Here is a 14,779-nt window from a genome sequence, read left to right on the forward strand (position 1 = left end):
TACTGCTGGTGTTAGATGGTAATTTAGTAAAACATTTATCAAGAGTGATAAATTCTTCTTTGATTCTCTTATAAATTCTAACATCCATATAATTGCACCATAATATCCTGTTTTGTAAGGCATTACTGAAGGGACCACTTTTTATAACACAATGCTAATCAGTTAATTTTCAAAACTCAGTCTCAGATTCATAAAATTTCCAAACTGAAGTGGAATATTTCAAAGAACATATCAATAGATACCATCAAAATAATCCAAATTCATCTAACAAGAATATATCTCAGTTGTTAAAATTACTTACGATTCACTCTTACCAAGACCATTGGTCTTCTTTTTGTCACCATCCCCATACTTATATAACTCCAAGTTTAATCTTGTTTTTATATTTAAGGAGTTTACTTGGTGAGTGCATATAGTAAAAGAAAATTGAAAAAAAAGATAAAAAAAAAAGACTGAAGTCCATAGGAAAAGATAATTTAATCAAATCAAATCCCTCAGGGGAAAAAACCTGATAATTGAAATGATTAGCATACATTCACAGAGAACAACCATGTGCTGCACAGCTGTGAACAACAAGATAGATTTACAAAGTGAGAGAAATGGTGGGGGACAACAGTCTGCCAAGGAACAAAGAATGAAAAGTAAGCTATTTCAGATAAAAATTGTCCATGTGAAAGAATACCAACCTCCAATAAATGCCAGTGCCAGAGCATAGAGGAACATTTTGTAGTTCTAATAATACTAATATTCTGAGGCTTTTTACAAGATGTTTCTCTCTTCAACAATAATGGATAGGATGAAGCTGGTGATTTATATCAGATTCAGGCATTAACTTAGACTATTGAAAATTAAAATGGGAGAGAAAACCACAATGACCAAGTTTCTCCTTTGTAGAAGCTTATTTACATAAAAAAAAATGACTTCTTTCTTTATTCACACTTTTCTCCATTTTGATACTTTACCTTCAGCCATCATTTGTTGTTTCTTTTTCTCCTTCAATTGACTTAAGAAACTCTCCAATTCATCAAGAGTTTCTGTTGACTGAATCATTTTTATAGTGTCATTAGTGCTCTCATTGAAACTTTTATTTCCATCTTTATAAATCTGCTTCCCACCCACTTCTTTCATTTGTTTCTCTCCATCAAATATCTGCTCTCTTTGAGTAGTATTACTATTAGAGATAATTTCTGAAACACTTTCATCTTGTTCTTCAACCTCTTCATTGTGTCTGCATAACTTTGAATCTTTCTTTCCTGCTGTCTCAATCAAAGGAGAAGAAGGAAGTGGAGGTAACAGTAAAGGAGACTGTTGTTCAGGAAATGGTGGAAGAGGTGGAGGTGATACACAAGTAGGCAAAGGTGGCTGTTGTTTATCTTCATTAGTCAGTAAACTAGTTTCATTTTCTGAACAGGATTTACTAGAACTATTCATTCCCATATTCTCAAAGCATCTATCAGATTTTACAAGTGTTGTTTCTGAACATTCCTCAGTAATTTGTGACATATTTTTAACTTTCTGTACTGATTGATTGCAGTCACTTTCATCACAATTGCCCAGTAAAGAAACTTTAGTAACAGAGTTAAAAGTCTCATAATTGATTTGTTTTGATGCAATATTTCTACGTTTCCGATTGTCTTCACCAATACTTAAAGTAACAGTGTCTTTAAATTCAGTATTTTCATTATCATCTATAGTTCTTACCTCGTCTGAAGAACATTTAACAAACCTTGAACATCTATCAGTTTCTGGAATTTTTTTCACATTTTCTAACTTCAAAGTATCAGTATCTAGTGTTTTACCACTAGATTCTGAATCTTGAAACAAATTTTTCCTATCCATAAATTTCCTGTCAGCTTCTAGAAATTTATCAACAGAATCATTAATTCTAGAAGATGAACCTACTAATTTATCTGAACCTGATGGGCTCTTTCCAGTAGCTGATTGATGGTAATAAGCATGAGAGCTAGAGTCTTCTTTATTAGATTTTGGAATGTAACATCCCTTTGAACTAGACTCAGATGATCTAGAATTAGTTTCTTCTTTTCTACGTCTAAAATCATTCTTATCATCTTCATGAGACTTTGTGTGTTTGGAACTCCTACTATGGCTTGATCTATGACTTTTATAGTCTTTATTCTCAGGCTTTGATAATTTTTTCTCAGACACTGTCTCTTCTTCTTTAAGTTTTTCAGTCTTTCGTAAACGTTTTGCAGTTGTTTCAGAATCCAAAACACATTTCTTTGATTGATAACTCTTTGATTCATCACAACTGTCATTATGTTTATATTTTAAATTAAAAACTGAATGATTATCTAAAGATCTCTTCAATTTATCTCGAGTTCTGTTTGAAGAAGCAGAACTAGAACTAGATGAAGTATTTGATGAAGGGGATGAGGAAGAAGATGAAGACGTAGAAGTGGATGATGATGATGATGATGACGATGATGAAGATGATGATGATGACGATGATGAAGATGAAGAAGAATCAGTAGAACTACTTCTGTGTCTGCCACATTTTCCTTTCCTTTGCAAAGATTGCTTTATATTAGTATCAAGACTGCTGGATTCCTTTGAACTTTGATGTTTGCTATTAGAATTAGACTTTTTATTTACTGAATGTGTATGTTTCTGTCGTGGTTCAATACACACACTTCTCCTATGACTACGGGTACTTTCAACAATATCTGGTAGTTTGAATTTTTGGCTGCCATCATCATCGCGATTCAGTTCAGGGAGACTTGCAGTTGGTGAATGTTTCCTGGCATATTTATAAGCTGGTTCATTAGACTTGTGTTTTCTATCCCGACTCAGACTTCGTTTCTTGCCTATTTTATTATCATGTGTGAAATACAAGTCAGAATCCTTTCCACCTCCTTTCATTGAGTAGGATTCATCAACAGCTTGTTTACCATGAAGATCCTTCAATTGTCTTCTTTTACTTGATTCTATGTGTTGATGAGATGTTAAATGTTTATTTGACTTTTTGCTGTCATTGCTAGGTGATCGGCTCTTCACCCTATAGTTACTTTTCCTGTCTTGGCTGTCATCATAACACTCCTTAGAATTTAAACTGCTGTATTTACACATAGATTGATAATTATCATCAAAAATGACTTCTTGTAATGTCTTTTTTGACTTGGAATGGCTCTCTTCATTTGGAGGAAATCTATGAGATCTTTCTCGGTTGATATAAATCTCTTTGAACTCTTGACTCTGTGATCTGACTTTAGTCCTGTTCAAATGATCACTGATGTTAGATGAAGGTTTTCTATAAGTGGAGGGCACAGAGTCATAACTATGTGGAGAATTATCTCGAGATAACTTTCCATCCCATACTGAATAGTCAGGAGATTTAGAATTAGTCCTACTCCGTCTGTCACGGATTGACTTATTTTGCACTAACCTGGTTTCTGGATTTATCTTATAGCTTTTCCCAGGTGAGCTATGCCGTTCCCAATGGCTATGGCTGAATTCAGAGACTGTTTGACTATCAGAAAAGTGGGAATCACGAGTATCGGAGCGACTTTCATTATGTGTCTCTGAGTGGCGACTATGCTGGGATTTATGGGAGTCTACATCAAGAGAACGATGCATTCTTGATGGATTCAGGTTTAAAGAATGTGAAGAGGATGCATCAGAAGCTGAGCCATCATGGTACTTGTGATCTTTTCTGAGAAAAAAAGAAGAAAGACAATGAAAATCAGATTGAAAAATAACTATGCATTCATATATATCTACAATATACATATACATAGGTGCAGCGTGGCTGTGTGGTAAAAAATTTGCTTCCTAACCCCATGGTTACAGGTTCAGTCTCATTCCGTGGCACCTTTGGCCAGTGTCTTCTACTATAGCCTCCGGCTGACCAAAGCCTTATGAATGGATTTAGTAGATGGAAACTGAAAGAAGCCTGTTATATATGTGTGTGTGTGTGTGTGTTTTTCTCCCAACCATCACTTGACAACTGATGTTGGTGTGTTTACATTCTCGTAACTTAGCAGTTTGGCAAAAGAGACTGATAGGATAAGTACTAGGCTCACAAAGAATAAGTCCTGGGTTCGATTTGTTCAACTAAAGACAATACGCCAGCATGGCTGCAGTCAAATGACTGAAACAAGGAAAAGAATATAAATATATATATTCAGAAAAAGGAGATTATTTATTTAACACTTTCATTTCATTTCAATCATTCATCAGGAATGATGCTTTAACAGAAAACTCATGCCTTTTATATAAATACTAGCAGTATCGCCCGGCGTTGCTCGGGTTTGTAAGGGAAATAATTATATAAGCATTTTTAGAGATGTAAAGTATAATAGCCATCTCAATATGGCTAACCACAAAGGGGGAGGGGTGTTACTGTAGCTTTTTACGTTCTGAGATTTAATAATAAATTTTAGAGAGTCACTTCCCTTATATATGTCAAAAATGGATTAAAAATGCGAAAAATTGATGGTAAATTTTTTTTTAAATCGTAGACTCATCGTAGACGCGCGCTAATACCCAGACGGTCTCGATATGAATCACGACTATAAGATACCCGGTTTTGGTTAAACTGCACCGCAAAATGTGGGAGTAGTTAGGAATCTAAATCGTAGGAGACAGACACAACCTCACTTTTATATATAAAGATTTCCTCTATTTACATAATATTGAGGTCTCTTTCTTTCTTTTGTTATCTTACTGTTTTTACCAATATATATATATATATATATAAATATATATATAGTTACAGAGATGTACTTGCATAGCAAGTGACTTGATCTGAGATCGTGTGCTGGAACGAAAACAGTTGCAGCGTTGAAGGTGTTTATAAGCCATTTAAGAAACACACAAAAACCGTTAGATTCACTTCAACATTTAAATTTAATTTGTCAAAATATTTTCGTCGCTTTGAGACCGCGACCTGTTAGCACGATATTTTTGTCAGTGAACAGGTCACGGTCTCAAAGCGAGGAAAATATTTTGGCAAATTAAATTTAAATGTTGAAGTGAATCTAACGGTTTTTGTGTGTTTCTTAAATGGCTTACAAACACCTTCCACGCTGCAATATATATATACACACATATATATATATATGTATGTATGTATGTATGTGTGTATATGTGTATGCATGTATGTGTGTGTGTGTGCGTGTCTGTGCTTGTGATTGTCCTCCACCACTGCTTGACAACGAATGTTGGTTTGTTTACATCCCTGTCACCTAGTGGTTTGGCAAAGGAAACAGATAGAATAAGTACAATGCTTACAAAAATAAAACTGGAGTTGATTCATTAAACTACAATTCTTCAAGGCATTGCCCCAGCATGGCCACAGACCAATGGCTGGAAAAAGCAGAAGAATAAAAGAATACATTCTCTGCTTTGGTCTTATGTTCAAGGCATGAGAAAGCTTGAGTTTACATGAGAAGGCCTAACAGACCTGGTAGAAACAGCAGCCAAATCTCCCTCAAATCACACCTTACTGTCTTATGTATGTATATATATATGAGCCAATGAGGGGGACCTCTACATGGTAGCTAGACCTGGTAGAAATAGCAGCCAAATTTCCCCCAAATCACACCTTACTGTCTTATCTATGTATATATGTATGTATGAGCCTATGAGGGAGACCCCTACATGGCAGCTAGACATGGTAGAAATAGCAGCCAAATCACACCTTACTGTCTTATGTATGTATATATATATATATATATATATATATATATACAAGCCACTATGGTTATTTAATGTAAAGTCTTCCTCAAATCACTCTCGCTATTTACTCTCTTCCAAGAACATTTTCACTCACTCTTATCTCTTAGCTTGCCATACATTTTACTCATGTATCTATCAGCGTGATAGACAGAAACAAATATGCCATCGCCATCGCATTCTATTGTCTACCTGTCAACACACACACAGTGAATTACTTTCATTTTATTCGTTGCACACTGCGTGTGCGTGTGGTGTAAACCACATTAAGAAAAGCATTTGACATACACACCAGAATGTGAGTTTTCTGTAAATTTTGCTTAATTGGAGTTTAAATTTTAAAAACTGGACCTGGCATGACCCGATGCATTCTACTCTTAAAAATGCTAGGTAAATTGTAATTGAAGAAATCCTATATTGTAGATTTCTATAACTGACAAAGGGAGGCAGATAAAATCTGCCTTTTATAATAAGAGATGTGAGATAGTTGAAAATGTCTGGAGTTGAATTGGGAAGAGAATGTTTGTGTGTGTGTGTGTGAATGTATGTGTGTGTGAGCATGTGGTTAAGTAATTGGAAGTTTGGTTAAAGGGAGAAAAAAGGAAAGAAAAAGAGAGAAAGGTATCTTTTTCAGGGATGGCAGAAATTTTTCGACTCAGATACATAAAAGGCATAAATTTTCTGTAAAAAAATCATTTCTGATGAATCTCTGAAACAAGATGAAAGCACTAAATAAATAATCATCCAAAATTCTGACTACTTCCTTTTCTTAATATATAAAAATCTCTGTACACCACTTCAAACAATTTATCTATCTATCTATATATATATATATATATATATATATATATATATATATATATATATATTATATATATATATATATGCATATATATATATATATATATATATTTGACATAGAGACTATGCCAAATCAGATTGGAGTCTGGTGCAGCCCCTCAGCTTACCAGCCCTGGTCAAACTGTCCAACCCATGCCAGCACAGACAATGGACATTAAATGATAATGATGGTGATATACACACATACATATATACACACACACACGCACGCACACACACACACACACACGCGCACGCACACACACACACACATTAATTCATAGCACTCTCACTAAACTGCAATCTATTTACCTATAATGTTGATATTTATCAGAGACAACAACCCTCTTGTAGGAATGTCCAGATTTATCTAGTTTAGATTTATGTTGTGAAAAGCTTCCTTCCATACTATCCAAGTGGGATGAATTTCTATGTCTTGAGGAAGAAGATTCTATATTACGGCCAGCTGGAGTGGAATTAGGATCAGCCTGCAAGCAATTGATCAAAGTATGTTTAGTGTTATCATCACAAAAAAGAAAATAATAGTTGCAGATAATCCTTTGTAATTAAAGAGAATCTGCAGCAGATGGGTAGATGTAAAATCTACTGGATAGGCTAAGCAATTGAGCAAAAGAAAGTGAAAGGAAGTTGAGAACATGATATTGATTATTAATTAATAAATGCAAGGGAAACATTTCCAATGATAATATTTTTTACTAGGAGAGCAATCTGGCGGAATTGCTAAAATGTTAGGTAAAATGCTTAGTAGCATTTTGTCTGTCTATATGTTCTGAGTTCAAATTCCGTTGGGAACAACTTTGTCTTTCATCCTTTCAGGGTCAATAAAATAAGTACCAGTTGAAAATTAGGGTTGATTTAATTGACTTAGCTCCTCCTGTAAACCTTCTGGCTTTGTGCCAAAATTTGAAACCAATATTTTTTTTTTTACTAGTCAGTCTAAAGACAAACACTAATTCTCTTCATATCCATGCAATTTGATAACAGAAATAATAATGTGAAATTACTGCAATCAACTCTTTCGGATAATTGTTAAAAGGAAAATGTAGACAGTGAGGCAGACCTAGAGAAGTACCTGTTTCCAAGAAGAACTAAAGATGACATGAGGAGATGAGGTGAATGAACCAAGTGAGCTTAGAGGGAAAGAAACTGACAGACAGTGGTTTCAGCAGAAACAGAATGTCATAACTCAATGGTGAATGAATAGTTATAGTTTAACAGGTAGAGAATAGTTGTCTTATTAAGACATACATGCTGATGGATTAAGTCTATCTTAGTATAGAACATACTTCTTCCATACTGTGAACAGTAGTAAACTCTGTGCCTAGAAAACCATCCTCTGTCATGTAGTCTTGGTTATGTAATACGTCTAGTTTCTACGAAAGATTAACAGAGACCATAAAGCCTAACATTTTTAGGGAATGTAATATTGTTAATGAATGAAGACACAGCATGGAAGACAGACATTAAATAATGATGATGATGTGTAGAATATATATTTCGATGGTGTTGAATGAAATTTGGTTATCAGAAATCTCTAAGCATTTTGTTTAGCATACTAACAATTTTATCAGTTCACAACAACAACAACAACAATAATAATAATGGTTTCAAATTTTGGCACAATGCCAGCAATTTCAAGGGAAGGAGCAAATTGATTATATTGATCCCAGTGATCAACTGGCACTTATTTTATCAACCCTGAAAAGATGAAAGGTGAAGTCAACCTCAGTGGAATTTGAACTCAGAATATAAAGACAGATGAAATGCCACTAAGAATTTTGTCTGGCATGCTAACGATTCTTCCAGCTTGCCGTCTTATATTATTATTATTATTATTATTATTATTATTATTATTGTAATGACACCGCCGCCGCTGCCGATGATGATAAAAATAATAATAATTAACATCATCATTGTCATTATCTATTTCACCATAAATTCTTTACTAATAATTTATCTGCGCAAATCACTTAACTTGCAACAAATTATATTTTTCTTTTTTTTTTGTAATCAAATATCTCATGGAAATCCTTAACCTAAAAGTTAAATATATGTAGATGTTATTCAAAATGTTTTTTGCTTTAACACATTTTCTAACCTTTGACTTAAACAAAATATGCCGCATATAACGACTGGCATCTGTATTAAGTGGATCCACTTGGAGTGCCCGCTTATAGTAGTGCTCTGCTTCATCTGCTTTATTCTGTTCTTCCAGGCTAGCAAATGAAATCATCACAGTTGTGAAAGATAAACAGTTCAGGCAACATTGCAAATATAATTAGATGAAACAGAATCATAGTTATTCACCCCTTTTTATTTCTTAAAATATTTTCATTTCAAAACAAACAAACAAAAACACACACACATGTATATATATTTTAAATCTTATTTCAATTACAATTCTGATTTTAAAAATACAAATTATTATTTTGTTTATAAAGAATTAATAAATAATTTGTTTAATATATGCTTACATCTTTCATTAAATTGATAAAGACAAATTTAATTAAAAGATACAAATAATAAAATCAAACAAAATTATATTAAAATTATATATACTTATAATAAAAATACGAGGGTGAGTCAAAAAGTAATGCCATTTTGTTTAGGACAGGTATAACTACCAACGCAGGAACATGTATCATACATCAAAATGAAGATGGTCCTTTGTGTATCACATCCCTACTTCTCAACATAGTCACCATTTCTCTCAATAGCAACGTTCCACCTTCGAATGATAGCATGTATCTCTGCCCCCAAAAATTCTGTTGACTGTTCTTTGAGCCACTTCTTCACTACCTCCACACTCACCAGATTTAGCGCCTTCAGACTATCATCTCTTCGGTGCCACGAAAGAGGGTTTGAGAGGCAAACATTATTCCAGTGACAAGGAAATGAAAACTGTAGTTAAGAAGTGGCTCAAAGAACAGTCAACAGAATTTTGCGGGGCAGGGATACATGCTCTCATTCAAAGGTGGAACATTGCTATTAAGAGAAACAGTGACTATGTTGCGAAGTAGGGATGTGATCTACAGAGGACCAGCTTCATTTTGATGTATGATACATGTTCCTGTATCGGTAATTATACCTGTCCTAAACAAAATGGCATTACTTTTTGACTCACCCTCGTAGAAAAAAAAGCTTACATTTTCCCATGAGCTACAAGTGTTTGACAAAGATATTTGCAGGCATTTTGATGGCGAGGATTTGTGGAATAAGCTCCTTCAAAGTCTTCAATAGCTCTTTTGTAATTTTCATTATTAGCATATCTGAAAGATTACAAGTTACAACATAAATATATGAATATAGCAGAATATAGTGTGTGACTGTATAGGGATAAAATTATCCAGATAAAAACCATGGTAGCTCTCAGGCATACTCCAGGTTACAGCTAACTTCATCAATGATCATTTAGTGTTAGCAATCATACTATAATTCTTCTGACAGGTAACTCTGGGCTCACTTCCCTGGATTATGAATATGATCAAGAGTATATATTTCAAACAATTATAAAGAATATGGAGACTGATAAGTCATCAATTTTTTCTTTTAATTTTACAGATGCACTGTATGACCAACAGTAAAAATTAAAAAAAAGATTTGTTGATGTACCAGTCTCTATACTCTTTATAACTGTTTTATATATATATATACTGTTGTGTCTGGGGAGAATCATTTTCTTTTTGTGCCTTTTCAATAGTCTTGAGTCAAGACTATTGAAAAGGTTGCAAGACACAACGAAAATTTTAGGAAAATAAAAATAAGAAATAAGTGGAAATTTTACCGGTGAGTGTGTTAAATTATAAGGCACAAAAAGAAAATGACTCTCCCCAGACACACCAAATATGCTTCAACATATGAACTCACATAAAGAATCTTGCAAACCAAATCCAAAAACGATATATATATATATATATATAAAATAACAGAAATTAATGAATACATTATACTCTATTTAAATACAAAAATACAATTTTCAAACTAATAAAACTACAGCAGGGAAATTTTAGAGACAAATTAAATTCTGTCAATTTTGAACAGGATGAATTTTTTCTTTCCCCTCCCCACGTAAGGGTGAATTGATAATTTTTACAGCTTTTCTTAACATTAATCACTTCACTTCCTCTGGTTCTCCTAAATGAGAAAACCCCAGAACTACTCCTACTTCACAGTTGGCAGGTGGTTAACAGTATTTGGATAATAGGGGAAAAACCTCCACTTATCTTAGCAAGAAAATATAGAGACAAAAAAGGAAAGAAACTTACAGACAGTAGTTTGTTTGTGTTATATGATTGTTTTGCCATGCATGAATGGGTTGCACAAATATGTTGAGACATTGTTTTATAGCTGGATACTCTTCCTGATGCTAACTCTCATCTGTTTCCAAATAAGGTATCCCTTTTTCTCCACAAGGCTTCAAACACATGAAGTACCCAGATTATTTGTTGACAGGAGAAACTGACAAAAACATTGCCCACCACATTGCCTTAAAAGCAACTGGCGACAAAACACACACATATATATACATTCAGGTTCCCATCTACCAAATCCACTCACAAGGCTTTGGTCAGCCCAAGGCTGTAGTAGAAAACACCTGCCCAAGGTGCCATACTAAGAGGGACTGAAAACAAAACCATGTGGCAGAGAAGCAAACTTCTCAACAACACAGCCATGCCTCTGTGTGTAAGCATAAAGACTGCATGTTTGCTTACTGAGATCAAGTAACTTGTTTGCAATGTCAGAATCCAAGTTAGACATTGTATTATATGGCTGAACAATTTTTTGAGAAAGTGTCATTTCTTTCCTTTTTTTATATATAAAGTTGTAAATTAAAAATACTAAAAATACATGAAAAAATAAAATATTTAACAAGTCCTGATTATTTCTTATACTTACAAAGCACCTCGAGCAACAAGAGCTTCTACGTTGCTGGGATCTATCTGAAGAGCTTTATTAAACATCTGCATTGCTTCTAATTCTTGGTTTCTTTTAAATAATGCAATTCCTTCAGCCACACTATAACGACAGAATACAAAATAAATCTTAATATTATTCTCATAAAATACAATTTCAGGTTTATTGAATAAAAAACATTTTTATAATAAATCTTTGATGAAATTAAAGATTAATTAAATATGTGGTGTATCCCTGATGGCGAGCTATCATAGATAGGGAGGCAGTCTCTTCTAGAATAATTTGAGGCAAGTTTGGAAGTTTGAAATTTAAAAGAGGAAAGAAGATGGTGTTCAGAACAGTGGCGGCTCGTAGATAAAATTAGTGGTGGTGCTGCTTCAGAAAATTTTTAGCTATTGTTTTAATATTGTGTAAAAGGAAACAAACATATAAAAAGAAAATTTATACATAAACTTGATGAGTTCACAATTTAGCCACTGCTGGGTAGTGTTTTTAATTTGTTCACTGAACACCACTGTGAATTCCACCTTGTTTTTCAAAAATCCCCCTAAATCACAAAATAGGGGGGGGGGGGCTATTTTTCAAATACTGACAACAACACTGAAGCTGAAAGCTGGATAATAATCTAATTCTACACTTTATGACATTCAAGAACATAAACACGTTTTTAAGCACAACACATGTGGAGTCAAAAAGAAACACTACCTTTCACCAGCACACCAGTGCTCTCTCTGCCTAGCATGAAGCTTCCTATCTTGGATACATGAGCATGTGCACAACAGCCAAACACCACATCGCTGGAACTGTGAAGCACACAGTCTATACAAGGATTTTTGTATTTTTTTCATAAATTAAGGGATGGCTACTGACATTAAGCATAAGGATTATATAATGAACAAGTATAAAGAATGAATTAAAGAAAAAAGGACTCATTATATTGAATGTTATCAATAATATTGAGTGGAAATAGGGGGTGCTGCAGTTCTGCAATGCCTATACACAAGCTGCCACTGGTCCAGAATATACACATTTAATATTTCTGTTTCCTATACATAAAGGTATTAAAATTTCTAGTCATTTGTAGTCATGTAAAGCATCTTTTCATCCTTCCTTTAGTATAGTCAGCACACCAAGACAAATAAATTATGCTAAATTCTACATTTTACAAAGTTAGGAAGCTATAAGTTATCCTCACAATTATTTGATTTTATTTAACAGTCTCACTATAAGATCATGTTGTGAAATTAACATTGCTATTTCTAATAGAATGGAGAAATAACAAATTTTAAACACTTATATACTGTAACAGTTATAATCATCAACAAACAAATTAGCAGGACTTTTATATCTACTTGGTCTGATAAGTGAGAAGTCAAAACTAAGGGAGATTACCCATTGACACGATCCAACTATCGTAAAACCAAGAAAAAAATCATCTATGAAAAAATTATCAAAACTATATATAAAAACAAATTAGTTGTCTTAAAACTAATAGAGTCGCTACTAATTATATTAAGATATGGTGGCATCTTAAATGTTAAAAAGCATAAAGGACTAATTCTAATGCTTGATTTCAAGATTGTTTTTTATTTGTTTTCATCTACACTCGCATTTTGTTTCCATTTACAGATTTGGTCATTTTAATAACAAATATTTTTATGTTTGCATTAAATTAAATTTTCCATGTTTCTGTTAGCTCAATTTTTAATCATACTTTTATACTATACAGTAATTCTCAATGAAAACATAGGTGTCTGACTTAGGATTCTTCCAGATTACTTTTATTCTTTCTTCTTTATCTCTCCATTTGTAATCACCATGTTAACATCTTGATTGAAAAGTCGTGAATTTGTATTTGTTCATTGGACATAACACAAAACAGCTTCTCACACGCATGCTTGACTGAATAATAACAGGTTGAGATGAAGCAATGCAAAATGGATTTTTTTTTTTTTGTGCTTATACTCCTCTCTTTTATCTCACTCTATAAGTTCATCTTGCACATTCAATATTTCATACTCATATTATTTCATTTGCGTTCTGGATATATTCTACCTTCATTGTTTGTATGCTCCATCTCCTGCTAGATCATCCTACCAGGCCTTTATTCTCATGTACCAGCTGCAGGCTGAAAGAGGCCTCATGGCAGGCCCCGCACCAAATGGCTGAACATGATTGGGGTGGATCTCCAGAGGCTCAATGTCACCTTGGAGGATGCAGAAGGGCTGGTACGGGACCACCAGCAATGGAGAGTACTGGTGGACCTGATCCGCTCTATGCACATAATGATGTCTCTGGTACCACTAGCCTGGAGTGACCCCAGTCCCATCAAGCAAGAGCATGAACCAAGTAAGCAAGCAAGTAATATATTATATCTGATACAAGCCATCTTATAAACATGATTTCTTATATGAAGCAGAAAAGAGAGAAAGAGAATATATTTGTCACTTGCAAAATAGTCTTCAAAGCCTCTTCTTCGACCTAGAAGCTATGCTATTATTGAGTCAATCCCATGAAGCTGTTAGGCAACCTTTTCAACAGAACTTACCTACTACCTCCAATGAATCAATATATTCTATAGAATTCACACCTTAGACGCACAAACACATTTATTTTTCAGAAACCACTTTAAAATACGTTCACTGTTGGGTTTCAATGATGACAACAACAATAATGGTGGCAACAACAATAATGACAATGTATTAAGTTCTTTAATTCACTTAACTCATCTTGTCTTTGAAAATGTTTCACATTCTGTAACAACTATATACATATCTTCCCAAAGATACCTGGCACTCCATCAGTTCCAACAATGAAAGTTCCAATTGAGCCAATCAATGGAACAGCCTGCTTGTGAAATTAACATGTAAGTGGCCAAGCACTCCACAGGCACATGTACCCTTAACATAGTTTTCAGGGAGATTCAGCATAACATAGAATATGACAAGGCTGGTCCTTTGAACTACAAGTACTACTCATTTTTGCAGCTGAGTGGACTGGAGCATTGTGAAATAAAGTGTCTTGCCCTAGGGCACAATGCACCACCAAGAATTGAACTCATGACCTTATGATCATGAACCAAATGCACTAAGCTATGCACCTTCACTACCTTTCCATAGATAGTTACTATAACAATTGCTCATATAACTTTACATGGACAACCATTTTAAAAATATTTCAGAATAGCATCAAATGTGGAAATATGTTGATGGTGACTGAAAACAGAGCCTTACTCCACAATAACTATAATTTACATACTGCAACAATAAAAAAAGATTCTCAAACACACTTTATATAAATAAAAGAAAAA

General features: G+C 33.9%; 1 protein-coding gene across 3 annotated transcripts in view; it reads right to left on the bottom strand.

The window, feature by feature from the left end:
- Positions 1–458: 458 nt before the first annotated feature.
- Positions 459–14,779, bottom strand: part of LOC115209187 (serine-rich adhesin for platelets) — an 84,066-nt gene continuing 69,745 nt past the window's right edge. For all 3 annotated transcript variants that reach the window (XM_036501287.1, XM_029777431.2, XM_036501289.1), the window contains 5 exons: positions 11,452–11,571; positions 9,702–9,824; positions 8,654–8,771; positions 6,847–7,022; positions 459–3,670 (listed from right to left, as the gene is read on the bottom strand). In XM_036501287.1, coding sequence (XP_036357180.1) covers positions 934–3,670; positions 6,847–7,022; positions 8,654–8,771; positions 9,702–9,824; positions 11,452–11,571 — 3,274 coding nt within the window. In that variant the 3' untranslated portion in view covers positions 459–933. The remainder of the gene's footprint in view (positions 3,671–6,846; positions 7,023–8,653; positions 8,772–9,701; positions 9,825–11,451; positions 11,572–14,779) is intronic.

The sequence above is a fragment of the Octopus sinensis genome, linkage group LG3 (genome assembly GCF_006345805.1).
Source record: "Octopus sinensis linkage group LG3, ASM634580v1, whole genome shotgun sequence".
Taxonomy (NCBI): domain Eukaryota; kingdom Metazoa; phylum Mollusca; class Cephalopoda; order Octopoda; family Octopodidae; genus Octopus; species Octopus sinensis.